Genomic DNA, 27,151 nt, shown 5'->3' with positions numbered 1-27,151 from the left:
TGTTACTGATAAGAACTTTCTTGTAGACATTAGGCATCCAAAAATTTCATATTATCCCTTATAGAGTGCAACTATCAATCTCCTAGACTTGCTAATGAGTTATCTTGTAAAATACCAGTCAGTGTTGGATCTGTACCTCAGCTACTTAAGTTTCTGGATTTTGCTGTTTGCCAGAAAGTTTTTTAGTTTTATTTTGCTGGCTTCTTCTTCCTTTTGCCAAAGAATTATTGATATAATCACTAATATAGCATATTTGTTGTCGTAGAATGGTGTGTTAAGAAGTTTTTTGTCTATTCTAGTATAAAGAGATGCATGGGAAGAAGCACTGCATTTTCCTTTTTGCTGGATGAAATCATGTCTTCCTGCATTGTCTGCAGTTGCTGCAGCCATCTTGAAACCCCAAGTGGAAGCATCTCCAACATGCTGAGGATGGCAAGGCAGAAAGATGGACTTGTTGGTCTATTGGGATCTGCAATGACCTTATCAAGCCCCCAGACACCTTGCTATGGACCACCTAGCCCCCAGACATCTTGCTTTGTGAGAAAAATGACTGTCCTTATGGCTGGTCTGTATTTTGGTTGGTTTGTTTTTTGTTTTATCTTTTTGGCCACACCACACAGGCTGTGGGATTTTAGTTCCCTGACCAGAGATCGAACCCGCACCCGCTGCAGTGGAAGCGTGGAGTCTTAACCACTGGACTCCCAGGGAAGTCCTGGTCTGTAGTTTTATTTTCTTGTGATGTATTTGTTTGAAGGGGACTCACAAACAAACTCTAGACAGGGAAACACTTTCATATTTATTTCTGTTGCCCCAAGTCGCAGAAGTATGAAATTAAAGGTGGTAAGAATGTGATCAAGGATTCTTATTTGAACGTTGGATACGGCACCAAAGGTCAGTTTTGACACCTTAAAAGACCCTGTGCTTTTAACCACTGCTCAGTTTGGGAAGCTGAACCAAGCAAAGATAGTCATGAAGCGGAGCAGCATTAGATACGACAAAAGGCAAATTATTATTTATGATAAAGAGAGAAACTTTTTTTAAAAAAGTATCCAAAAGTTTTGAAATGCACCCTTATGGCTACTGAGTCCTATAGGTCCAACTGCAAAAATATTTTCTGTGTCTGTATCCTGTCATGACTTCCTATTTTAGAGAAAAACTTATTGGCAGATAATTTTTTTTACATCAAAAGGCTCATTGAAGAGTCTCTAAAGTGCCAGAAAAAATCATATGGTGCAATGGTTGTTCGGCAGCCCTTGTATAGGAGGTTACAACACGTTTCCCAAACATTCTGTTGATGGGAGTCCTCCTGACAACACAGAATGACAGTGAGTTTATTTCGTGCGAAATGTGTGAACACAGTGGTTATGGATGACCTGAGAGGCAGAGCACGGGGTGAAGATTAAAGTGAAATGCTGTCACTAAACATTTATAGCAGCAGAATTTGTCATCCTTCACAATAAACTATGACAGGGCAAGAGAAGCCACACGATCAATTGATTTGTGATACGGAAATCCCTCATAAGAGAGAGCTGGAGAAGGGTATCTCTGATTTTGTCTATAAACTGACACAAGTCTGAGGCTCACCCCAGGCTGTTCATGTGCAAGACACACCCAAAGAAGCACACAAAGCTTTAGGTATGAAACTACAACATAAATATATCGATAAATCAACACCCAAGTCCCAGACCAACTCCAGAGTGAGACATGAAAGGGCAGATCCAAACAGTACAGCGAAGTCTTTGAAAACTGAACTGATGCGGGAACTACCTCCCAAAGAAGGTGAACCAGAACTTGCAGTCTGAAACTTGCTGGATTGGTTGCTTGTTAAAACGACAACAAAGCAATCAGCGTTATTCAGAGGATTTCCCAGGACCCAGAACGTCACTTCTAGGTATTTACCCAAGTGAAATGAAAACCTATGTTGACAGAAAAACTGAGAAACCACTACACAAATGTTTATAGCAGAACCTGGAACCAATCCAACACATTGTGGCACATTTATAAAATGGATTGCTAGTTAGCAATTAAAAGGAAAAAAGTATTGATAGTACAACACAGATGACTTTTAAATATATTACGTTAAAAGAAAGAAGCGAGGTTCCAAAGACTACATAATTCCATTTAAGAAAACCCTGGCAAAGGCAAAAATAGAGAGATGAGGAACAGACCAGTGGTTGCGCCTTTGATTCCTTACTTTCCTGTGTTCTGCTGAGCCAACTGGCTTTCTCTTTATTGGTGCCCTCCACTGGCCCCCTCTATCTGCTGCACCCCTTTCACCAGCTCCCATCTGTTTAAGTCTCTCCATTCTTCTAAATCAGTTATCAATCTTCCATCTGCTTTCATTTTCCAATATCGTGTTGACGTCTCTTAACTCCTGTCATCATTTCTCCTTTCTCTTTAACCCTATGGGTTTATGGTCTTTTTACTTCTTTACTGTTATTATAGTGGGGATTTAGGAAGGAAAGGATAAAACATATTCAATCTTTCATGTTTACCCAAGCTCTCCTTTAATCAAGTCGGCAACATATAGTCTAGGAAAATGATATTATTTTTTCACCAAAAAATATATATACATATGAAGTTTATTTCTGGCCAACCTCAGAAAACTTAGGTGTTTATCAGACATGATCCCAGTAAGTATCTTCAGGCAAGCCATTGGATTTTTGTCTCCCAGAAGGGACACTTTAAAAAGGTTGTCACACTGTTTCCAGTCTGACAGCCGGAATTTCTGAGCTGCCTGGGCTGTAGGCCAGAGTTCACAGGGGTCTGACAAACCAATGGTTTTACACAGGGCTGGGGGAGCCGGGCAGCTGCTAACAGTGTTAAGCTGGTGACTTGCAGAGGAGTTGGGGGCCCATTTTGTCTTTGAGCAGCCTCCCAGTAGTCACTACAATCAGGACCCAGAAATGCCTTTTCATTACTGACATCATAATCATCCCCTTACATAAAAGCATAAAAATCGTGTTGAATGGGCACTGACTCCCATGGGAAACATTCCTGTTCACTCTCATCATTTCTATGGCACCCTGATCTTCAATCCCAAGTGGTCTTTGAAAAGGCAGTGATACTCAAGTCTTCCACACAGAAAACTCCAGGGTCTCAGGAAGCATCTGGGCTGGTGTTTCCTTTTCTTTAGATGCACAGCAAAGCTGGTGGTGGCTTTTCAAACTTTGGCTCACACAAATGTAAATTACATGTGGTAACATGCCCTACACACATATTATTTTTAACAAATCTGTCACTCTTCATCTGACCATGCCAGCTGACCCTGAAATTTTGGATTTTGTTCTGTAATATTATAAAACTATGATCTTGGATCTCCCCCTGCCCAACCCACTCCCCCAACCCTCCAACACACACACACACACACACACGCACATGCACACGCACACGCACATACACGAAAACCCTGGGCTGCATAAACCAGGACTTTCTTTTTATTGATGGTACATGACAAGGTAGATCTCCCTGAGCCCCTCCCCTCCTTCAGGGAGCCTGGGATGGAAACTGTGGCATGAACAGGAGATTCACATTGTGTTGGGGGATAGGACTGGGGCAAGGACTCCCCAGCAGCTGAGACCTTCTCTCTCCCTCTTGTTCTCTCTCCACTGGTGGTCCAGGGGACTTTCACTCCTTGGATGCCATGTGGACCATAAGGTCGATCACCCTGTTGCTACAGGCAAATTCATTGTCATACCAGGAAATGAACTTGACAAAGCAGTCATTGAGGGCAATGCCAGCCCCAGCATTGAAAGTGGCTGTTGGGAATTCCCTGGCGGTCTAGTGGTTAGGACTCCTCGCTTCCACTACAGGCGGCCCAGGTTCAATCCCTGATTGGGGAACTAAGACCCCACAAACCACAGGGCGTGGCCAAAAAAGAAAAAAAGAAAAAAAAAGTGGGTGTAACTGTTAAAGTCCAGGAGAAAACCTGGTCTTCAGCACAACCAATGGGTCACAATGACCCAATACTCCCTTTGTGTGTGCAGATCTGGATTGTGTAAACTGTTTCAAAAACTTATATAGGGGCTTCCCTGGTGGCGCAGTGGTTGAGAGTCCGCCTGCCGATGCAGGGGACACGGGTTCGTGCCCCGGTCCGGGAGGATCCCACATGCCGCGGAGCGGCTGGGCCCGTGAGCCATGGCCGCTGAGCCTGCGCGTCCAGAGCCTGTGCTCCGCAACGGGAGAGGCCACAACAGTGAGAGGCCCGCGTACTGCAAAAAAACAAAAAACAAAAAACTTATATAATTGTGCTTAGACCTCTAACGGGTGGAGCAGCCCTTAGAGCTTTCTGAAAGACCATCTCCCAGGTTATAATCCTCACACTGGCTTGAATAAAATTCTTCCATTTCTTTCTTAGATCAACTATTGATTACTTTTTTTGGTTGACATTAGCATGGCATAGTGGGCAGGATATCAGTGATACCCACCAGTGGACACCTAGAATCTACACCGAACTGGCACTCAGTACCAGCACAGGCCCATTGAGCCCCACTAGCCTCTCAGTACTCCTCAGGTGTTCTGGTGAATTCTCCTCATATCTGGATCTCATTGTTTTTAAGTGATCATCCTAAAAATGTTATTCAAGCTGTTTTTACTTAAGACTTGGAGTCTTAAGGGGTACCAGTACATGTCCTAAGTAGGGACCTAGGGGAATCTGGGCCATAGGCTTAGGAAAAATACAGGTGGCTGGGTTTTTGTTAAATTTGGCTTAAGTTGAAAAAAAAAGGTCAGTGTATGATCTGAACAAACCATTTGCTAGTGAAATGAGAGACAATTATTCATCTCCTAAGAACAAGGGACATTTGCTTCTCTGGCCACAAGGGGTCCTCAGGTGACTGAGAACCCAGCAGAAGTATCTGAGGATCAATCCTCGTGACTGCGGTGGCCCTTCAGAGGAGCCCCACTACAACCGTTAAGTAAATACTGGTACATCAGTCCTTTGATATCCTTGAGGTGACCACCCAATTCTTTGAGGAATTAAAACCAGCTGTTTTAATTCCTCAGTCAGCTGAGAGCCCTGACTATAAGACCTCTCCCTATTCCCCAAGGAGTGCACAGTTCCTGAGGCGCTAGCCTGCTATGTTAAGCCACCCTTTCTTTCTCTTCCAAAACCATGTCTCTGTATCTCATTTCAGCATCAGTGTACAGGGAGCCAATATTTTGGCATCAGTATTGTCAAAATTAGTTTGTAAAAGATCTGTATATAATCGACCTAAAGGAAATTAGGTGCTTATATAAATACTCTGAAACATAAATGAAACTAACCCAAATGAATTTCAGGATCACATGATTTAGGATTAATTTTTAATGAATGAAAACAAGTTTAAGTTTGTTGGTTTAATTAATACAGACATGTCTTTAGAGTCATCAACATTAAGTATAATACTTTTATTGTACCTAAGTTTACTAGAAGTCAAATAAGATCTTATTATTCCTGTTACAAAATTTGTCTGCAAGAAAAATAACTTGATATGATGAAATTTTTAAGTTAAATGTAAGTGAGATAAGAGGTTTTTAGGTGAACTCCTTAGGAATAATTATGTTTTATTGTGTTTCTACTCAAAAATAGTTTCCACTGAACTGGGTAAGAAATTAGAGAATTTTAATGGAAAACCTGATGGCTTCATAAAACTGTCAACAGAAGATTAAGATCAAGAATTAGTCACATAGGACTGAGTGATCTGATGGATATGGTTGTAATTTGGCAAGGGGAGGGGTGCCTGAAATATCGCTGGTTTTTAATCTGTGTTTTCCAGATATAAAGAAACCCTTCCCCTCAAGCTAAGTATGACTTACAGAAATTTAATGAATTATAACTTTGTAAGTAGAATTGAAACATTTATCTTTTCTCTACCTGCTCCTTCCAGAAACTAGAAATTCTTAGGTTCCCAAAAGCCTTATCAGGTGAATATGAAGACCACCTCCTGCTGGTTGCAGGAATTTCAAGATATTTCGGGACCTTGAGAAGAGAGGAATCCATCCACATCTATAGATATCTCTGGCAGAATCTGATGGCAAGCCCTTGATGTGGCTTTCCTAGCCTTGAGAGGCCTTTTGTTGTTGTTGGTGGTGGTTTTTTTTGCGGTACACGGGCCTCTCACTGTTGTGGCCTTTCCTGTTGCGGAGCACAGGCTCCGGACGGGCAGGCTCAGCGGCCATGGCTCACGGGCCCGGCTGCTCCACGGCATGTGGGATCTTCCCAGACCGGGGCACGAACCCGTGTCCTCTGCATCGGCAGGCGGACTCTCAACCACTGTGCTACCGGGGAAGCCCCATGCTGTTCCCTTTTAAGTATATCTTTTATAAAGGCGAAAGCTGGATTTCTTTCCTTATTGCCAAATGTATAAATCTATGACTTTGTTTTCCTTCCATATATTCATAAATATTGAGATGAGTGATACTCTTGGACTTATTTTTACCACGTTATTTAGCATTTTTATTTAGAAAAATCCCCTCCCCCCCTCCACCTATGCTTGGAATAATCAGGGTTTTTTTGTTCCATTTGATTTTTTGCTTTAATGGTATGGGAGTGATATATCATATTTCTTTTATTCTATTAGTTATCTTTAAATGTATAACTCATACTTTTTCTATTATCCAGTGTTGGTCTACATCCTGTTCTCTAAAAAACAGAAAAGAGAATCTTAGTTCAATTAGCTCAGAGAATCTTAGCTCTTGGATTTTATTTCCAGATTATATTAATTGTTTGAAAAATAATCCCTGCTTATTTAGATGTAACAATAAATGTTATTGGTTAATTTGGTCATCATTCTCTCTAACAGTTGACGTCTGTTGAATTTATGTTCCCTTGTATATCTGAAAATGTCTTTATTTCATGCTCCATTTGTATTATGTTTTGATTAAGTGTAAAATTCTGGGTTGGTAAACATGTTTCTCGGACAATAAATCCAAAGAGTTTATTGCTCGGGAGCTAGAACCTCTGACAATGGCTTAGTGAACACACAGGAATGGTTGGAAGGATTATTCTCTAACTGGCAAAAATAGTTAAATGGACAAAAGACCCCACCCACCCACCACCACCAGCCCTGCCATGAAGTCATCTGTTTTCTGCTTTGTCAGATGACGGGGAGCCAAGGCTGGCTGTTGGGACTGGAGGGTGATAGCCCTTTTGCTTCTCACAGGAAGGGGAACAGCCAGAAATGGCTTCTCAGAGGACATGACCGCTTTAGGAAAATAGAAAATGCATGGAGGCCTTGGAATTCTGGGACCATTGGTGGTGGGAAGTGGGAAAGAAACCCATTCCCTGTCTGAAAGCTGGGAAGGAAGCCTAGCACTACAGTGTTTTTAGCGGATTGCAACACATCAGTAGATCATACATGAAGCTGTGTATTTCCTACTAACAAGAACATTATCCTACATAACCACAACAGAAGCATCAAAGTCAGGAAGTTAATGTTACTTCCATCTAATACTCAGATCCTATTTAATTTTCAGCTATGGTCCCAATAATTACAAGCCAGTTATTTTATAGAATGTCTCTCAATTTTATTTTGTCTGATGTTTTCTTATGATTAGATTCAGGTTATACATTTCTGACAAGAGAATCACAGAAGTAATTACATGTTCTTCCCTTTGCATCTTATCAGGTGATGCATGACTGATTTATCCCATTACAGATGATGTTTATTTTGATCACTTAAGATGGTGTCTGCCAGGCTTCTCCACTACAGTTGTTTTTCCCTTGTAATTAAGTATTTTGTGCAGAGAGAAGTATTTGAAACTATATAAATATACCATACCTTATCTAATTTCCAACTTACTACTTTTATCAGTATGAATTCATGATTTCCTTTTTTCATTCAATAGCTTATAATCCATTACTATTATTTTAATGCTCAGAATGTTCCAGATTTGGCTAGTAAGAGTCCCTTCAAGCTAACTTCTGTGTCCTTTGATATGATCTTATCTTTCCTTGATAAGTTCTTTGCTTTCTGGTACAAGATGTTCCAGGCCTATCTTGTACTTTGGTCCCAGCCCTAGAATCAACTATTTCTCCAAGAAGCCTTGGGTTTTTGTTGTTGTTTTAGTGGAAAGTGGTATTTAGAATCCAAGATCTAGGCACAAAACACTTATTGCTATCACACTTCTGCTCCCAAACCCTCAGTGGACAGAGCTACTTCCCTCCCTGTTTATTTCTATATTTACGTAGATCTGTTGAAAACCATGAACACACGCGAATATCCCTTTCTCCGATCCACCACCACAGAGTTCATTCTTGCTTTCTCCCTTTCCATGCATGTAACACCCTTCTCCACTAGTGAGAAACATGGCTCAGGTTATTCCTAATATACTTATTTGATTAATCTCTCAGCATGCAGTCAAAGCCCCAACACTCTCGCATATATGCCCTCCTCATCCTACTCTGGCTCTGAGACTGTAATGGGCTGGCCCCTGTGTGGACGTCTTCATCTCCCCACCACTGGCTGCCTCTATGGCAAGTGACCCCCTCACCCTACTTGGACTGCCACCTGATGACAGATCTTCCTCCTGTATAGATGCCCTCCTCACTGCACTCGCACTCTAACAGCCCAGGGTGAGCTGCTTGCATGTGTTGCTCGCACCTGTAGATGCCTTCTTCATTCTTTTTTTGGCCGCACAGCATGTAGGATCTTAGTTCCCCGACTAGGGATCGAACCTGCATCCCCTGCCTTGGAAGCACGGAATCTAAACCTCTGGACTGCCAGGGAAGTCCCGCCGCCTTCACACACACACACACTGGCTCGGACAAGCCATGCTGAGCCACCTACCTTGTGGATGCACTCCTCATGCTGACACCCCACGTCAAGCTGCCCCCCCTCTTAGGCTCCCACCTCACTCACTCCAGCTGACAACCCGCACGTCTTTTCTCCTGTGAGGGCTCCTTTCTCTTTCTCCAACCCCACACCAGGCTCCCGACCCCCATGGACACTCTCCTCATCTAGCTTGGGCTCTGGCATTCAAGCTGGGCCATTCCTGTGCATGGCCTCCCTCCTTTCACTTGTGCTCTGACACCTAGCCCCCAGCATGAGTGCCTACCTTGCTCTGCTCCACATAATGGCTTAAGGACTGAATTATTCAAGGAGGGAAGGAAAAAGGAGAGCTCCAGAAATATTAGCTATACCCACAGACACTTTTTCATGAAATGTTTTAGTAACACAACGCAATATATCAGTATACTGGGTCATGCTGTGAAATACATTCTTACTGTGGGTCTCAAGAAAGGTTTGAAGGCCACTGACTTAGAAAGATTCTAGAACGATGGTACAGTAGCACCCCATTTAGTACATCGTTGTTCTCTGGACTGCTATCTCAGGAGAGACCCTGTCACCTGTGTGAGCACCCTATCAAAAAGGACACTGCTTCCAGGCAAGAGATGTGACTTTGGTGGGCTAATGGGAGTCACAGACCCGGGTTCTAGCTCTGCTTCAACCCTTCACTAGGCAAGCAATCCAGTTACCTTATACATTAAATATGCAGATGATATGGAACGTACTTCTCTCCCGAAGTATAAAATTAGGTAGCACATGAAAAGTGCTTTGAAAACTACAATAATTATCACAATAACTGGCATTTAAGGAATGCATCAGTCCTTTACACACAATATAATTTTGAATCTTTAACCGTGACATTCACACCTAATAGATGAAGTAACTGAAGTCAGTATTTGAACCCAGGTCTGTCCATTGGACTCCACCCTCAATCATTAAATGGTACTTTTAAAACTCTGCATGAAGATAAAAGTTACTGCATTAGAGACAAAGGAACATCTATGTTCTGTTACAGAGTTTGAATTATATGGAGAATGAATGTTTTTTACCATTCCCCTTAAATATAATTCTTGTAAGTTCTGAGTCCTGTAGGGTCTCCCCTTTTTCTATGTAAATATAGCCAAAATGCAAGAATTTGAGACAAAAAGGGGCAACTCAAAGGCCAACGGTGGCACCTGGTGCAGAGTCCCTGGGTGGCACAGTCATTTCCTTAGCTCTAAGATGGCAGCCAAGGTAAGGCCCTTGAATGAAGTGGGTGATGGATAAATATGTTGAAGAATGAATAAATGAGAGCCCGGCTAGGTCTACAACTCTAGCAGCTGGCTGGGGTGGGGATGTGGGCTGAGCAGTGGCCCTCAGCCCCAAGGTGGGGGGCTGTCAAGAGGAGGGCAGACCTCAGGGCAGAGTCAACCTGGCATTTTCTGGGACTGGCCATGGATGTGTGTGGGACTAAGTCTCTGCTGAGGGGCCTGGAGAGCTTTCCCAGAGCTGCTTCTGGGCAGTTGGATGGGGCCAAGCAGAGCTAGAGACCAGGTGTGGGTGGACATGAGCAAAGTGTTCTTCACAAGACCATTAAAATCCACCTCGAATGTTCTATTTTTAAAAGCCAAACAGCAGCATTCTTCCTCCTGCCCCAAAGGGAACATTCCCAGAGCAGCAGTGACTGTACTGGTCGAGGACATGGTGGGTGGGACAGGGAACAGACTGAGCCACAGGGGAAGAGAAGCAGCAGAGGGAAAGTGTGCATCTTCCACCCCATAAGCACAATGCTACCCCCTGTAGACACATCAGCCACAGAGACCAGAAACCTCACCAAGCCATCACTGGTCCCCTGTGCCTCTCTCCTCAGCAGAGGAAGACCTGTGCATGGGAAGAGGGGCTCTTTATCTTTGCCAGGGATAGCACTAAGGTGGACAAGAGCAGGTGCAGACAGTACAGAAGCCCAAATTCTAGCCCAATAGCAGTTTTTACTCCCTAGGAACAAAGAAATGTGGGGAAGAAACTCCAAAAGGAAACAGCATGAATGACCAAATGCCACTAGGGTGGCGTGGCTCAGGAGTCAGGCGGATGGCACGCTCCACAGTGGACCTGGTCATGCCCTAGTTTCTTAAATTAACACTTTCCCCGTCTCCAAGTACCCATTACAGAGGTGGAGGGTGGGGCAGCGAGGAAAAGGGAAAGCTTCCCTACTCTACACAAGGGAGATGAATATACCTGTATGCTCCGAGACACCTCTCAGGGACACCAAAACCTCCCTCTCAAGAATGGAGGTAGACAGATAATGAGAGGGGCCTGGGTATCACAGACAACCTGAAAGTAGTGCCACAGGGGCCCTCTGTGGCTGACAGAACGTGTGCTCCAAGGGGACTGCGAGGGAAGCAACAGCTGGCCGACGCAGCTGAGTTTTACGGGGAGATGGTCAATCTTGACAAAGTGGGTCCAGCACTGCTATTTCTATTCACTTCAAAGGAGCCTGATGATGCGGAATTAGAAGCCATTATCCTTTTGTCAGAGGATTCACCTCTATCCCTTTCTCTGGCAAAATCCTACCCTCTGCAAGCCTGGTTCTCTAGAGAACAGACTGGCAAGGAACAAGGAAAAACCCTGTCCTACTCTCACACCTCCCGTGACATGACAGCTTCTACTGCAGCACAAACTCCCAAGAACAAGGCCCTGTGGTGCGGGCGAGGTCATCCAGTCCTTGACCACCCCTGAGGATCACCAAGGAACTCATTCCTGTGTCACAGGGTGGTCTCTGGGGCTGGGTCCCGAGTCCAGATCACAGTGAGGTCTCCTGAACGATGAAGGTGGGGCTGATCCCCTGGGGGGCTGGGTCTTCCTCAGGCACATCCACGGCCTCCTTGTCTCTGCTGCCCCTCAGCATCCCGTTGCTCACCTTCTCCGGAAACACAGCCGTGTCCACAGAGAGATCCTGGGGAACACAGAGCAAAGGGAGTGGGGGCGGTGAACGTGAGGCAAAGGGAGGTGAAGGAACCTCCCCTTTCTCTTGCAGGAAAGGTGACCCTGCTTTGATCCTGGCTAGAAAGGAGGCCAACGAGGAGCAGGCCCGGGGATGAGCACGGGGCTGGGAGGACGGAGACGAAAGGCCAGCAGCTGCGGCCTCTCGGGGCCGAGACCCTTCTGCCCACCAAGCCCCCGCTCCCCTGTGGGAAGGAGCCAGGCAGCTGCTGCGGGACAGTCCAGCTCAGGCCGATCAGCAGAGAAAGGGGGGCTGGGAGGAGAAAGAAAAGGGAGGCACAGGAACCCAGGAGGCCCGGCAGTAGCCTGAGAGGGAAGGGAGGGGCGATCTGACAACAGACGTACTACCTGGCTGTGGGTTCTGCAGTGAAGTCGCTTCTGACAGGACATGGGCAGGAGGGCAACGAGTTTCGGCAACACTGGGTAAATGGTCCGAGGGTTCAGGGTCCGGCCCCGCATTCCGCCTGAAGACAAAGCGCTCCTGAGGCTCCTACTGTGTAACCAGGTCACTCCCGCAGCCCCCTGCTCACCCCCTTCTCTCAGGACTCTAAACCCCCAGTCCCCGCCCACCTCCTTGAGCTCCACCAAGAAGCGTGACTGTTCCAGGCACCCAGGAGCCCAGGATTCCCTGAGCTCCAGACTCCAGACCCCTGAGTGCCCTCCCTCAGCTGGTCCTTGTTTCCCTGTGCCCCCATGCCACAGCCCCTCACCACTGAGCAGACTGACAGCCAGGCCCACCACAATGACCGTGGTGGAGTTGTGAGCGCTGTACCATAAATACGACAGGGAATAGAGCCGCTGTAGCCCTGTGGGTCTGGGGAGAGCAGAGGGTGAGGACAATTAGCAATTCAGTGACAGGCATTCCACAGGCACCTGGCTCCACCCTCCTACACGGTCCTAGAATCCTGGGACCCAACACCCGACAGCTGGCCCAAGTCCTCTGGTGGCCATCCCTTAGCAAGGCCCCTGGAAAACCCCTCAGAAATGAGCTGTTCTCCGCAAGGAGAAAGAGAGTGAGCTCTGACTCACTTGGAGATAGTAGTCGAGGGCATCAGTGTGGCCATGGTGACAGCAGTCAGATTGCTGGGCAGGGAAAAGCTGGACCCATTAGAGGGAGTGGGCGCTCTGCCAGAGCCCAGGCTGCTCACTGTGCTCCCAATGCCGATCCAGAAGGCCATGATCAGTCCAGCCAACAGGCCCACGATGGCACCCTGCCCAGAGAAACGGCACACTCTCTTGTCTCAATGCCAGCCCCACCAAACCTTCGCGTAAGTTCCCAGCAGTCACGGCGAGAGCCCTGCCAAGTCGTTCCGCAGGTCCACCCCCGCACATGACCGTGGAGCCAGATGGGTCACTCACAGGAGGATTGGCACAAGGAAAGAACATCCCAAGGCAGAAGAGTCCGAGCAGCGGGCCCCCAACCATACCGAAGATGCTGATTGCTGCCTGCGGAGGACAGGGTTGAGACAAAGCAAAGAACACTCAGGCTCAGAGATCCCCAGTCTCACCAGCGTGGCACCGCTACCACCACTGCCTCAGAGCCCTACCTGTCAGATCTGTCCATCTGTTCTACCTGGAATCATCAGAACGCAGAATTCCAGAGGGCAGAAATGGTTAAGGGAATGTGCTCGGGGTTCTCCTGAGGCCGATCCTTAGATATCTCTCAGCCAACAATGACCCTGGGGCTTCTGGCTACTTGAGACTCTGTTCACAGCTAAAGGGAGCTCATCAAAGGGGAATCTCTGACACCTGCCCCTATGTCATTCCTTTCACAATAGCTGTCTTCTTCAATTTCTGGTTTCAATCAGCTCCTTTTCTCCCTTAAAAATTGCTTTCTTCCCTCCATAGTCATTACCTGCAGCACAGGTCCCATCTGGGAGGAAATATAGGCCATTCCCAGACAAAGCAGCCCATAGCCAAAGGCTGGGGAAAAAGAAAGGAGGAAACAAGCAGATGTGAGTTAACACAATAAAACAGGGAAAAGCAGAGCAAAGCTCCTTCCCCAGCCCAACTACTACCTCTGTGTCCCTGGAAACAGGGCACATTACCTCAGGCCCCACCTCCAGGTCTCTCCCACCCCGTCCTCACTCTTATGTGACTCAGAGACCTCCCCAGGAAATTCCCTGACATATAAACAAGGTTGGTGCTTCATTGGGCAAGTGCTGAGCCCAGGCTAAAACTGGTGCTTCAAAGCAGATGGACAACAGTTCTTAGGGTGTGTCTTAGAAAGAACAAGGCTGAAGAGATGAGGAAGCATAATCCCACCGATGATTCTGGAAAGCATGGTGGCCCGGACTTCAGAGAAATGAGGGAACCAGGGTCGAATCAAGTCTTCCATTGTAACAGTTGCCAGTGAATTAAAAGCAGAGGATATGGTGCTGAAAGAAGAAAGAGAAAGACAAGTCCAGAAGCTGAGAAACGCAAAACAAGGGACCCCACTGAGGGACTAGCACCCTGAAGGCAGGCAAGGACGTGTGCAGCCCAAACACCATCCTGACAGTTGGCAGAAGAGGAAGAGGCCTGGGAGGCAGGGACACCTGGCCTTCTCTGAGTGGGGTACAGGTTTGGTTCAAGTAGATCAATTCCTGGTATCATAAAAGAATCCTTCACCAAAAAGGGGACTCTCCCAGGAGAGGATACACTCTGTCCCACACAGATGAGCTGCCCCTTGTCATTCACACATGAACGAACACAATGAGAGACTCAGAGGGACCCCCGCTCCACCCATCACCTTGTACCAAGGAGGGGCCAGCTGTGTCTAGCCTGATGGAAAAGGTCAAAGAGTGTACCTTAGGGAGCCACTGAAGAGGCAGGCAACAAAGAGCCCAGGCAGGCCTGGCAGGCCTCTCAGGAGATCCATCACAAAGTACAGGACGAACTGCAGGCGGAGCAGAAATGCACAGCTCTCCTCAGAGAAGCCCATCCCCAGGGCACACCGCCCTTCCCTGCTTATGTCAGGCAGCGTCTGGAGACTGCGTGCTTTAGGAAGGGGGGGCCAGGCACTGAGGGCAAGCCCACAGTAAGTGGTGAGAAAGCAGGCTCTGGAGAGAGAAGGACACAGCCCACAGCCCAGCTCTGCCCCAGTGAGTGGTGTGGCTTGAGCATGCTGGCCGCCCCGCTGTGCGTCCTTTTCTCCTCTGTAAAATGAGGCTGTCGGGAGGCTCCCCACAGAGCAGGTGGTGCAGAGCGGTGAGTCACTGAAGGTAGGTCCCCGCCTCAGTAGGGTGGGCACTGTGATTAGCTGGGGGCTGGGATCCTCACATGCTGGATTGCAGATTTCCAGAACAAGAAGGACCTTCCATCCATTTCCCACCCAGGGTGGGAGTCCCTCCTGCAGCCACCCAGACACTCCCCTTGGGGGGGTCCAGGAGGGGGGTCAGGGAGGCCTTCTCACCTGGTCAGGGGCTGCTTGAGTCTGCTGGGTGCTCATGGGATACTCCTGGTAGTAGGCGAACATGACCAGGCCAATGAGGCAGCCCATGCAGAGGACCACCTGCTGGCAAGGGAAGACGGCGTAGCAGGAGCTGCAAAAGAGGCCAGTGCCAAGCAGGGAGACGGTGCTAGCAGGCACGTCCCCAAGCCCCAGAAAGCAACTCCACGTCCTGCCCAATGGGTGCGCATGCGCTCCAGCATCCTGTCCCATCCCAACTGCCTCAGTGGAGCCGGGGCCCACACTTCCCCCAGCCTGTGCTCCCCGGTCTTCCTGGCCCTGCACTCACAGCACTGCAGCCTTCTCCGTGCGGGAACTGAGGTAGCGCTGCACCTGAGCCTGGTTCACTCCATACAAGGAGAGCATCATGAAGACACCCCCGAAGGCCAGCGTCCAGAAAGTGTGCCGCACAAAAGGGTCCGGATCCAGCCTGCCAGAGACACCAACATGTCACTGTTGCCCCAGAGACTCAGCCTTCCCCGCCCTCCTACAACAGGGGGCAGGGCAGAGAGATGGCTGCCAGGGCGAAGCTGGACTCAAGACAGGGCAGCAGGTTGGGTGGGGAGGGGGTGGCTCCATCCCTCCAACCATAGCCTCATCCCAGGTGCTAAAAACATCCTGACACTCAACCACCGGCCAGAACGCTGTGCTCACCCATCTCCACAGTGCCAGCCTCGCACTGGCCTCAGTGCTGCACTTCAACTTCCACAGCTTGCCCTCTGCTTACTACAGCCCTAAGCGCAGGCTCTAGATGGGCTCAGCTGTCAGGCACTATAGACCCCAGCTGGGGAAGGGGTGTACTTACTCGATTCCAGAGATAAGGCCATGCTGGGAAGCCACATCCCACACGTGCCCCAAACCGCCCACCTTGGCCGACCCCACAATGATAACCACCAGCTGCCCTAGGAACATCACCAGGGTCTGGAACACATCTGTCCAGATGACTGCCTTCAGTCCACCCTGCAGGGAAAAGACAGCACACCTGCCACAGCTGTCTACGAAGCCACACCACCAGCGAGGGCACCAGACAGCCGCCAGCGGTGTATAGCTGCTGAGATTCTGCCGACGTCACTCCCAGCCCACCCCCACCTTCATCCCCCACCCCCCACCATAAGCCCATCCCATCTCCTACATCCCATTTCACAGCACCCTAGAAGGTCATGCCCTCTCCTCACCTATATTCTTATCTCATCTACCACCCACCTATTGATCTTATGCCATCTTTTCCCTTTCCTCCCATCTCCCTCCCAATTTCACCTCTTCTCCCTCCCCTAAGACTAACTGCGCTTACCAGAGCAGTGTAGACGGTACAGACAATGCCTAGGGTCAGCACTGACAGCCAGAGATCAAAGCCAGTCACTGTAAACAGATAAAAGTCACATTCCTGTCTCCCGAGGAGGGTTTCCCAGCAGAGAAGCCAGAGGAGCCTTGGTAAGATATGAAGCATTTAGTCATTAAGGATGCTATAAATCATTTACCACAACGGAAAAAAAAGTTTGCAAAGCTCCACCAAAAGGTGTTGATTAACCAATTCAGATGGGGCCTGGTAATGTTTGATTAGCTTTCCACCTCTAGTAGAGACCAGCCAAGGGCCCAGGCAGTGAAATAATACCCTGGTCAAGGTTGGATTCTTTTCTGCACACTCTCCTCTACCTGCCCCTCCCAAAGGTTCTTCCCAGCCTGCTGTGGCTGGGAGTCAGGGGCTGTGACTCCTCACCTGCATTGAGGGCCAGTGATGGTGCATAGAGGACAACCCCCATGTAGATTACCTGTCGGGTATGGAAAAGAGAATGTGAGGGGAAGAGGAGATGAGGGTGGGCAGAGAGAGGAGGAAAGATGGACCTCAGCTCCAATATCCCAATGGCCTCCCTTCACCTAGGCTCACCCCCCTCTCCCTTCTTCCAAAGTTTGGCTTGCTGCCACCATAGTATCTGCGCCGGAACTGGAAGGAATGGGAAGCAGGATGCCTCTGGGGGCTAGCAGGAATTTCAATCTTGCTAGTCTGAGAGCAAGGAAGGCTCCAGCTGCCTCAGCAAGCCTAAGTCCAGTTCCCCCTACCATGCATCAGGCTCAATTTCTATCCTCATTCCACTTACCATCTGGAAGATGAAGGTCACGGTCCCACAAACCCGCACAGCTTTATTGAACCGGAGCTCCAGGTACTAGGTAGGAGTAGATTTTTTTTTTTATAAAAAGGTATTTCTCTCCACTCCACCCCCAACAATTCACACAAAACTTCCCTCAAGAAACCTAGGAGCAGAGGAAATATCCAACTCGTATCCACTCTGGGCCCCACTCAGCACAGCACCCTTCTTCTCCCCCAACTCCCACCCCGCCCAACTTCAACCAGAGAGAACTTATAAACACACAATGTATTCCCTGTCACTCTCATCAGGCAAAGGAGATCCAGGGGCCCAGATCCCTAGGTGCCCTGTTCCTCCTCTCCACCCCTGACTCTGGGGGTCCTATGTGCTCCTCCCTACCTACCTCGTAGGCACTGGTGAGATGCAGGCGGTAGAAGATTGGGATGAAGACATGTGCTGGGATCAGCAGCCCCAGGAAATAGGAGCAGCCCAGGAACCAATACTGTGTCCCAAATCGGTAGATCTCGGACGGCACACCCAGGATGGCCACGGCTGACTGGAAGGTGGCCAGCAAGGACAGCGCCACAGGAAAGCAGCCCATTTTGCGGTCCGCCAACAGCAACTGGCCGATGGTATGTCGCCCCCAGCCACGATAAGCATGGTAGAGCCCAATGGCAAGGGAGAGGACCAGCAGCAGGACAAAGACCACATAGTCCACCAGGGAGAAGGTGGATGTGACCATGTTGGTGTCTGAGGCTGGGGGGAGGGGAGCGGAGGTGCTCACCGCCACACTCATACCCTCTCTGTGTCTGTGACCTGCAGCCACTTGCTGCTCCTGGGCTCTGGGCTGCCCCTTGGCTGGGCAGTGGCAGGCAAGTGGCTACAATCTGACTCCCAGCCACCGTCTCACCGTCCTCCTCCACCACCAAGTGACATTGTCCGGGTGAGCTGCAAAGAAAGCGGCTCTTAGTCAGGCCTACCCTGCCTTCATGGCCACCCACCCTTGGGCCTGTGCATCCCACACCCATCAGATTTGGGCCAGCCAGCTCCGTGGCAGCCCTTGAAGGTGTGGAGATACTGATATGGGTTTGGTAGGGCAGAGAGGGGAGGGAGGAAGCAGCAGACTGAGATGGCCAGGAGACAACTACTTGGCCAAGTCCTTTTTGGGTGTGCACAGCTGTGAAACTTAAGAACCTTCTTAGGTCTCCACCCTAGCAGTGAAAGAAAAATCAACTCTAGCCCATGGTTCTTCTCAGAATTCCCTGCCCCCACCTGCAGGCACAGACCCAGTCATTACAATGTACTAAGCCAGCAGAGCCCAGCCTGGCGCCACAAGCCAGCCGGGAGGAAGAAACAGAGACGAATGACAGCATGGCCTCCTCCACTCTCCCAGCCTCAGTACCTGCACCCCCGTGACCCTCAGTGTCACCGTCCGAACAGCAGCCCTTCTCAACACTGATCACCGGGGAGGCCACCTCCACGGCAGCGCCAAGTTCCATTTCAGGCAACCCCAGGCCAACCACTCTGTTCTCCCAACACTACTTAATAAGGCCGGCCACCCACCTCTCAGCTCCTCCACCTATGACACCACAGTCAGTAGGAGATCCAGGAAGAGTGGTGCCTTTCAAAAGTGAGACAGGGGCCTCCCTGGTGGCGCAGTGGTTGAGAGTCCGCCTGCCGATGCAGGGGACACGGGTTCGTGCCCCGGTCCGGGAGGATCCCACGTGCCGCGGAGCGGCTGGGCCCGTGAGCCATGGCCGCTGGGCCTGCGCATCCGGAGCCTGTGCTCCACAGCGGGAGGGGCGGCGGCAGTGAGAGGCCCACGTAGCGCAAAACAAAACAACAACAACAACAACAACAACAAAAGTGAGACGGCAACATGCTGGAGCCAGGGTTTCACAGTTACAATTACAGGGGCACTTTGGAAACAAGCAAAGCAGCCAGGGAGCTGCGGGCAAGAGAAAGTCAGGGAACGTGGTCCTTCCCTCGGGCGCAGACACCCACCTCAAGAAGCAATCCCTGCTCTGAATCAAAGCTGCCTGGAGAAGCTGTGTGTCTGCAGCTGGGCAGAGGCTGAGGATCTGGTCTGTAAGTGGCTGAGGTGAGGTGAGGAACTGGGAGTAGAGGGAAGCTCAGCAGCTATTTGTTCTGGACCCTTCAGGGAACCAATCGCTGTGGACCAAATGGCCCTATCACCCTACAGCCCCCAAACTCCAGCTCGGCCCTAGAGGCTCCAGAATGGGGAGCAGGGAGCTCACATTCAATAGCATTCTTAGATGGATTAGGCTTTCACTGTAAGTCACACTTGGCACTGTGTGCAAGGGGGAACTAGAAAAGAGTTGCTGAGAGATGGGAAAGTTGCTTTTCTAACTCCTGCACAAGAAATACTAATCCTCAAAGAATATACCTACATTATCCTCAGAACAAGGACCAAATCACAGTATGTCAAAACTTAAAGGAATCTTAAGAGATCACTATTGCAACCCCCTCATTTACCAACAAACACACTGAGGCCCATGAATTTAGATAACCTAATACGATGTTAGTTAACATTTTTTGAACACCTGTCATATAATCCAGCAGTGTGTTATGTACTTTATAAACGTTAACAATAATAAATAAGTAACCATACCTACCACTTTCAAAACACCATGTCTCAGGTTCTGTACTTTATATGACACTCTCTAGTTCCCTAGGGTTATACAGCATGATATAAAACAAGGGAGAAAAAACAATGCTGTCAGTAGGTATGACAGCTAATTCACCAGGAGCCCCTCCTTCACTGCTCCCAGAACAAGGGCTGGAGCAGAGTGTTAATTGCTGTCAGTCACTCCTGAAGCAAAGATTAAATTTCAACTAATCTAGAGAGAGATGAATATAAACTATGTCTTTTGTTCTTGTCCACTAGGAGAAAGATCAGCCTAGCTGTCTTCGGCTCTCCTACACTGTGTTCTTGGACAGATGTTGCCTGGCTGGCGAGATATGACCTCATGCAAACCAGTCCTGAACTCTGAACCTCCTGGAGCCAATGGAGAGGAAATCAGAGTTGGCAACTCTTGAATCACATGTTCTACTGAGTCACAAATGTTAGTCCCCAGAACAATGTTCCCAACAGGCCACTCGGGTTGAACCTAAAGAGGCCCTGGGCCCTTGTGCATTGCAACACCTTGAGTTTTCTCACTCCTCTTTGGCAAGTTTTTATTACTGTGAAAGTGGTGACGGGAACTACCAGAGACTAAGGGGAGAAAAGATGCCTGCTGTGTGCACATAACACTGTGTAGAGGTAAAGCGTTAATCATACGGCTAGGCAGGTGGTTGGAGAAAGGAAAAAGGTCCAAGTATAGACAGGAAAACAGATGTACAGAAATGGAGACCCTCTACTGCTGGGGTAAGCTGGCAGGGTTCCTGTGGATTCTATTTGCATGAGATACAGAGAACTCTCTTGGATGGCTGAAGAGAGAGCCAGGCAAGACAGGAAAAACCTGACCCAGAAACAAAGGCTTCATTAGACATGATTCTAAGAACAGGATAGTGGCCTTCTAAAACTGCTACAGTGGGGACTTCCCTGGTGGTCCAGTGGTAAGACTCTGTGCTTCCACTGCAGGGGGCATGGGTTGGATCCCAGGTCGGGGAACTAAGATCCCACATGCCGTGTGGCGTGGCCAAACAACCACAACAGCAACACAGCAACAACCGTACACTGATCTAAACCCCATGGATTTGCATAAGAGGGGAGCCAAAAGTAAGAGATAACTTGTTTCACTAAAACGCTAACACACAGGGCACAAACAGCGGGCTGTGGGACTCTTTTAAAAAGTCCAAGATACACACAGACAAGAAAAAGAATCATCCTTCACCACCCTAACTCCACTCTCACTTTGGTCACAAAGTGAATTGCTTTGACTCCTGCAAAAGGCAAAGGTGCCACTGAAGGATAAACCTTCCCAAAAAGATGCCTTCAAAATCCATCTTTGTGGACTTCCCTGGCGGCGCAGTGGTTAAGAATCCGCCTGCCAATGCAGGGGATGCGGGTTCGAGCCCTAGGCCAATAAGATCCCACGTGCCACGGAGCCACGAAGCCCGTGCACCACAACTACTGAGCCTGTGCTCTAGAGCCCACGAGCCACAACTACCGAGCCCACGCGCCACAACTACTGAAGCCCGTGTGCCTACAGCCCGTGCTCCGCAATAAGAGAAGCCACTGCAATGAGAGGCCCCTGCTCTCCGCAACTAGAGAAAGCCTGCGCGCAGCAACAAAGACCCAATGCAGCCAAAAGTAAATAAAATAAAATAAATTAATTTTAAAAAATTGCATAGCTCCCAAGCAAATTACTAAAAAAAAAAAATCTGTCTTTGTGCCTGGAATTCCTCAAGCTCTGAAAGGCTTTAGGGGCTCTCATTAAAATGCTAGTAACTACTAATGCCTTAGAAAATGTGCCAGCCCTCTGAAGGTAAATCCTTTCAGGAGATTCCAGACACCTGGGGGTAGGTGGAAGGGAAGCCAGGCTACTGAAGACGAGCTTTGGTTAGCTTTGATGAGCTTCTTCTAACCCTAACCAAAGCCAACACTCAGTCCCTCCCGGCACGGGGCTCGCTTGGCGCCCTTCGGTCAGGGCGCCGGGCCACCACGGGACAGCGCTCGTCTTTCCCTTACCTCCGTGGCCCAGCCAAGGCTAAGACGGTCCCGTGGTTCTTCCCGAAATCTGCATCGCTCCCTTTTTCTGGGAAGGCAAAGAAATGAGGAGTTAGGGAAGCATCTATCCCGCCCCTACCTCCTCGCCAGAACACAGGACGCCACGTGGTTTCAGGACTGAGCTGAAGGAGACAGGGTGCTCCGGCTCGTCCCTTCCCGACAGGGTTTGCCCTTCGCCCTTCGCTCCTCCATCACCCTTACCCTCTTTATTTCCTGGCTTCTCTCCTTCCCTCCACACGCGAGGCGGCAGGACTACTACCACCTCGTCGCCGGCACCTCCGATCTTCCCGGGCCCCCACTCTAGGGGCCGGCCCATTCCGCCCTTCACCTCTCCGCTCCTCCCCTCCCCTCCCCTCCTCGTCCCTTCCCACCCTGACGCCACTCTCCCGAGCCTCTGTGCTTCGGCCCACCCCCTGTCGGCCCGCCCCAGTCCGGCCCACCTGCCGGGTCTCCACACGTGGGTCCGGCAGCCGCCTGAGAGCCGGCCCCGCAGCGCCAAACCGGGTGACAGCGGGGTCCCGCCCCCTGCCCGCCCACGTCGCCGCGCCGCCATGTTTACTGAGGGCAAATGGATTAACCCCCAGCCGCTACGGATACGCGACTCCGGCTCCAAGCGCAAGGAACACGGGGCTGAGGGAGCAGTGACGGGGAGGCCTTCGCTTAAGGGGGAAAAAGAGAAGAGGGTGGTCAGTCCCACGCGAACGAGGACTGGGGCACATAGAGAAGAGCGCTGACCTCCGCGACTAGCAGCGACCCCAGGGAGCCCTCCCCGGACCGACGGGCCCAACGGACTAGCCTGGCAGACTAGGCCACGCCCCGGCGAGGGCGTGACACGGTGGGAGGCGGGGCCACACGCGCAAGTCTCGCGATCAGCCAAGAAGGACAGAGGGAGCGGAAAATGGCCCTTCGCGGGCTCGACAGTCCTTTGACCGTGGTGCCCTGGGCTGCAGCCCTACTCCTCGTTCTGAGCGTGGAAAGGGCTTTGGCGCTACCCGAGGTACTGAAGCAAATTAAAGGTTGGGTTGAAACAGAGTTGCTTGCCGGCCCTCGGCTCTCCCCACTCTGCTTCCGCGCAGCCCCGATTTCGTCCCTGGGGCCTCCCTAGACGTAGCCCATACAGCTCCCACTCCGAGTACTCAGGCCGCTGTCTCGCAGCGCCTTCTCCTTGCCGACGTCCAAAGACCTTCTAAATTTGACCTCCTTGCACCTTAAAATCGTTGAATAACTTTAAGTCGTTCTTTCTACAAACGAGACCTCTGGCCATTCTGCAAGCTTAACAGCGTACGAATGCCGTATATCGTGCGTTGGCAGGACTGTACTTTCTGTAATGCTTGATGAGTTCTTTGTGTACCTGCAGTCCTTTTACACCCGCCAAATCGGGGCTGGCAGATTGAGAAGTCATTGGAGAGGGCATAATATGTATGTCCGAATAGTGATTCTCAAAGATGAGGTCCTTCCCTGGACAAGATCTGGTACAGAAATTCTCTGGTGCGCTGTTTTGGCGCCTGGTTCCAAGGGGAAGAAATGCGTCTTCTAGTAAACCTGACATAAAGGTAGGACACGTCCATGCCCTGTGTTAGAGGATTTCTGGAGAGTGTATTGGCAGTTAAATTTTGATCCTTGTTTGTTTCTTGGCTTTTCTTTCTGGAGTCCTAATAGTTTTCTTTCTTCTGCAGATATGCATCCAGTGTCCAGGGAGTGTGCAAAATTTGTCAGAAGTGGCTCTTTATTGTAAGCAGACATCAGACCTAATGCTGCACGCCCGCTGCTGCCTGAATAGGAAGGGCACCATCCTGGGGTGAGGGAGGAGAAGACATCCCTGGATACTGGAAAAGAGTTCCCAAACCAAATTCTTCAAGGCTTGCCTGATTGGCTTTTGAGATAAATATTCGTGCCTGTTTTGGAGGCATCTAAACCATGAGTCTCAGACTTTTTAATCTGTTATAGCATTTTTGGCTAAGTAAACAACCCTGTGGTTCTTCCTGGTTGAAATGCATAAAAGTCATAATTTTTAGCATCTTTTTAAGCTTGTTTCTTTTGTTTATTGTCAATTCTTTGGCTTATTTACTGTGTGTCTGCATGAAATGACTCCTTTGGCCTGAAGGACACTATGGAATATGGTTTTCTTCCCCTTCTCATTAATTCATGTTTGTCTTTGATGCAAATTTCTCTTCTTGTCCCCTTATGCAGATTAGTCTCTGCATTGTTTTCCTCTTACACTCTTGAGAATCCACCTCTTATGGCTTCAACCATTATGCAGGTGTCTCCCAAAACTAGATCTCTTTTAGTTTCCTTTGACCTCTCTCCAAGCTCCAGATACATGTGGGTACCTCTAGGTTCCTGTTAAACATTTCCTCTTTCAGAGCACCCTCACTTCAGACTCAAAATGTCTCATGTCTTGCTTCCATTCTTCTCTTTCCCTCATCTGCCTAAATACTTCTTTATATTAAACTTTATGAAAACCAATTTTTTTCCCTTATTACTCTCTGGCTTTAAAATTAGACTTATAATTGTCTGTTGTCCTAGGATAAAGTTCAAACCAGAAACTACCATAGACTGGCCCAACCCACCTTTTCAGCATTACTTTCAATTATTTGTCCACCCAAACCCTTCATGAGGGTCTGGCAGCAGCCAGACTCTCCTACCTCCAAAAGCATTCCGCCTTTCTTTCTTTGTTCAAACCTCTCTCTTTACCTAAAATTGCCTTCCTCCACCAAATTAAAACATATCTGTCCTTTAATTCCAACATCTTTTGTGAATGTTCCCTACTACTAAAAACCAGAGTAATTTCTTTTTATTTTTTATTTCCTCTAATTCTTAGTGTCTGTACCACTCAAATTAATTTTATATACTGTTCATATTTTAATTTAATGTTGTTTTTATTTTTGGTGATGGTCTTGTTCCCCTACTACATTGTAAGCCACTTGCAAGCTAAGATACTGAATGTTATTTTTAATTCTCCGAAATTTTGCAGTTAGTAGGCACTCAGTAAATATTTGTAGAATAAAGGAACAGACAGCAATAGATACTGAATAAAAAATAGTGTGGCATGGACCTTAATATCCAGTAGTTTACATCCATCCAATCTGTGGTAGGAAATGCACTTGGAAAAAACTTTCATTTATGTGACTTGAATTTTTTCCCCATATGATGGCCTTTTGTGGATCTGAGAATCATAATATTACAATGTGAGTGAGTTTCACTAATCCTGACAAGAAACAAATTTCTTTCAATATATGCACAGATGCATAGATATACTGATAAGAACGGTACTGTCCGGTGGAACTTTCTGCCACAATGAAAATGTTCTGTATCGGTACCTTCCAATACAGTAGCCACTAACCACCTTAGTGGTTACTGAACACTTGAAATGTGGCTAGTGCAAATGAAAGACTGAATTTTTTAAATTTAAATTAAGTAGCTGCATGTTGCTAGTGGTGACTTAATTGGACAATGCAGGATTAAAACATCTACCAGAGTACCTAGGTTGTGGCCCCGACACAGCTGTGTTCAATTAATATTAGCTGATAAGGGGGTTGTATTAGCTTACCTTGGATGAAGGGGAGAGACACACAGTTTTGCTGATTACCTATTTCCTCAGGCTGGATCTCCAGAACTGCTCTCTGAAGGACCCCGGTCCATACTTTCCTCAGGCGCGTACTGCTATCATCATGTAAGTCGTTAATTATCCTTCCCAAAAGGTGATTATGGTAAAGGGTTGATGGGAAAGTCTTTGAGGATGGACTCCTAAAAGGATGTTTAAATATTGTCTACATTTGGACAACTCAGAATGAGAACTGGATTACCAGTCCAGAAACACACTGGATTACCAGTCACACACATTCATGTGTGAATGGAAGTAAGGTGCTTTCCTAGAGCACAGTGCTAACAGTGTGTGCTTTGCAGAGACCTGCAGGCAAACTCCCTCCAGGGTGACTTGGCCAACACCTTCCGTGGCTTTACCCAGCTCCAGACTCTGTGAGTAAGAGGTGTGGGGTGTGGGAGAGAACCAAAGAGAGGCAGTGCTGTGAACTCAGCAACTTCAGGCTGCATATTATGACTGCCTGTGTTGTGTTCAGGATACTGCCACAAGATGTCAACTGTCCTGGAGGTATTAATGCTTGGAAAACTATCACTTCTTATATAAACAACCAAACCTGCCAAGAACAAAGGAACCTTTGCAACAGCACTGGGGACCCAGGTATGTTGTCTCACCTCCACCCCTCCAGAAACTGCCCTTCCTCTCTTGTATTCTCCGATTTAGATCAGAAAGACAGTAAAGTTGCTTAAGTGCCTTTTGTTTGGGTTTCTGAAGCTTTAACCCCTCGGAGAGAAAAGGTCTTAACCTTTTGTTAATATTTTTAAAATAATTTTATGATGATGATGACAATGTTCTGATTATCTGTAATCTTTCCTCGCTACCTTTGACCTAGAAACAGTTGAGAGAATCTAAGTTGAAGGAGATATTTGGGAAACATACCTAATGAAATCCAGTGATGTTCTCTGTTTTTCTCTGGCTCCCAGAAATGTGTCCTGAGAATGGATCTTGTGCACCTGATGGTCCAGGTCGCTTGCAGTGTGTTTGTGCTGAAGGCTTCCATGGCTACAAGTGTATGCGCCAGGTGAGGAATTAGGTCTTCTAATTAGGGATAAGAGAAATGCATAGAGTAAGTACCTCTCTGAAAGAAGAGCCATAAGACCAGGAGCTGATGCAAATCACCTAGAGAAGGAAACTATAAGAGAATTGCCCTGGGTGAGGGGACAGGTATGCTAGGAAAGAACTGGGTGTTAGGTTGTAAGCCCTTGGTGTAACCCTGTGTGAAGTTTTTTTGGTCTGTTATTCACAGGGCTCCTTCTCACTGCTCATGTTCTTTGGTATTCTGGGATCCACCACATTATCCATCTCCACCCTCCTTTGGGGGACTCAACGTCGAAAAGCCAAGGCTTCATGAACCACATAGGTCTTCCTACTGACTAAAGATCATCCCCATCATAGTCCAGCCAGGGAGATTTGCTTCCTAGACATCATTGGTCAGCGGATCCTCCCTCCCAAGGCAGAGGCCGCCGTCGGAAGGAGGATGGAAATTTGCACAACCCTGGGTGTTGTAGACCCAGTCCAGGAGTGGACTAGTACCGGTTCCCATTTGTGCTGTTGACCATAATAAACAGTTTTTCTTTTTTTCTTTTTCGTCTCTTG

General features: G+C 48.4%; 2 protein-coding genes across 9 annotated transcripts; one reads left to right on the top strand and one right to left on the bottom strand.

Annotated features, from left to right (window-relative positions):
• Positions 1-7,481: 7,481 nt before the first annotated feature.
• On the bottom strand, positions 7,482-22,711 carry SLC5A6 (solute carrier family 5 member 6). 6 transcript variants are annotated; one of them, XM_073791503.1, is made up of 17 exons: positions 22,690-22,711; positions 21,916-21,982; positions 17,665-18,209; positions 17,274-17,339; positions 16,895-16,946; positions 16,469-16,536; positions 15,983-16,137; positions 15,467-15,607; positions 15,142-15,271; positions 14,537-14,625; positions 14,013-14,125; positions 13,603-13,670; positions 13,107-13,193; positions 12,777-12,958; positions 12,458-12,561; positions 12,093-12,211; positions 7,482-11,700 (listed from the first exon to the last, which is right to left on the bottom strand). In XM_073791503.1, exons 3-17 carry the CDS (start codon positions 18,055-18,057, stop codon positions 11,548-11,550), a joined length of 1,920 nt encoding a protein of 639 aa, XP_073647604.1. In that variant the 5' UTR covers positions 18,058-18,209; positions 21,916-21,982; positions 22,690-22,711; the 3' UTR covers positions 7,482-11,547. The 6 variants fall into 6 exon arrangements, with proteins under 6 accessions (XP_073647604.1, XP_033694753.1, XP_033694752.1 ...); XM_033838862.2 differs by lacking the exon at positions 22,690-22,711 and adding an exon at positions 22,395-22,485; XM_033838861.2 differs by lacking the exon at positions 22,690-22,711 and adding an exon at positions 22,156-22,308.
• On the top strand, positions 22,592-27,137 carry ATRAID (all-trans retinoic acid induced differentiation factor). 3 transcript variants are annotated; one of them, XM_019943065.3, is made up of 7 exons: positions 22,592-22,951; positions 23,631-23,752; positions 25,556-25,627; positions 25,861-25,932; positions 26,034-26,155; positions 26,479-26,576; positions 26,802-27,137. In XM_019943065.3, exons 1-7 carry the CDS (start codon positions 22,853-22,855, stop codon positions 26,904-26,906), a joined length of 690 nt encoding a protein of 229 aa, XP_019798624.2. In that variant the 5' UTR covers positions 22,592-22,852; the 3' UTR covers positions 26,907-27,137. The 3 variants fall into 3 exon arrangements, with proteins under 3 accessions (XP_019798624.2, XP_019798625.2, XP_019798623.2); XM_019943064.3 differs by lacking the exon at positions 22,592-22,951 and adding an exon at positions 22,968-23,507; XM_019943066.3 differs by lacking the exons at positions 22,592-22,951; positions 25,861-25,932 and adding an exon at positions 22,962-23,507.
• Positions 27,138-27,151: the final 14 nt, after the last annotated feature.

This window comes from Tursiops truncatus, chromosome 14 (genome assembly GCF_011762595.2).
Source record: "Tursiops truncatus isolate mTurTru1 chromosome 14, mTurTru1.mat.Y, whole genome shotgun sequence".
Classification (NCBI taxonomy): Eukaryota; Metazoa; Chordata; class Mammalia; order Artiodactyla; family Delphinidae; genus Tursiops; species Tursiops truncatus.
Note: the sequence above shows the minus strand (reverse complement) of the source record. Positions and strands in the feature narration are given on the sequence as shown.

Coding starts and splice junctions, on each gene's coding strand:
- SLC5A6 (XM_073791503.1), bottom strand. CDS start 18,057: ATGAGTGTGGCGGTGAGCACCTCCGCTCCCCTCCCCCCAGCCTCAGAC. Junction 16,138..16,468: donor GTACCGTCTACACTGCTCTG/GTAAGCGCAGTT, acceptor TTTTCCCTGCAG/GGTGGACTGAAGGCAGTCAT. Junction 14,626..15,141: donor CTCAAGCAGCCCCTGACCAG/GTGAGAAGGCCT, acceptor CTCCGCCTGCAG/TTCGTCCTGTACTTTGTGAT.
- ATRAID (XM_019943064.3), top strand. CDS start 23,400: ATGAGGTCCTTCCCTGGACAAGATCTGGTACAGAAATTCTCTGGTGCG. Junction 23,753..25,555: donor AGGAAGGGCACCATCCTGGG/GTGAGGGAGGAG, acceptor CTATTTCCTCAG/GCTGGATCTCCAGAACTGCT. Junction 26,156..26,478: donor CAACAGCACTGGGGACCCAG/GTATGTTGTCTC, acceptor TCTGGCTCCCAG/AAATGTGTCCTGAGAATGGA.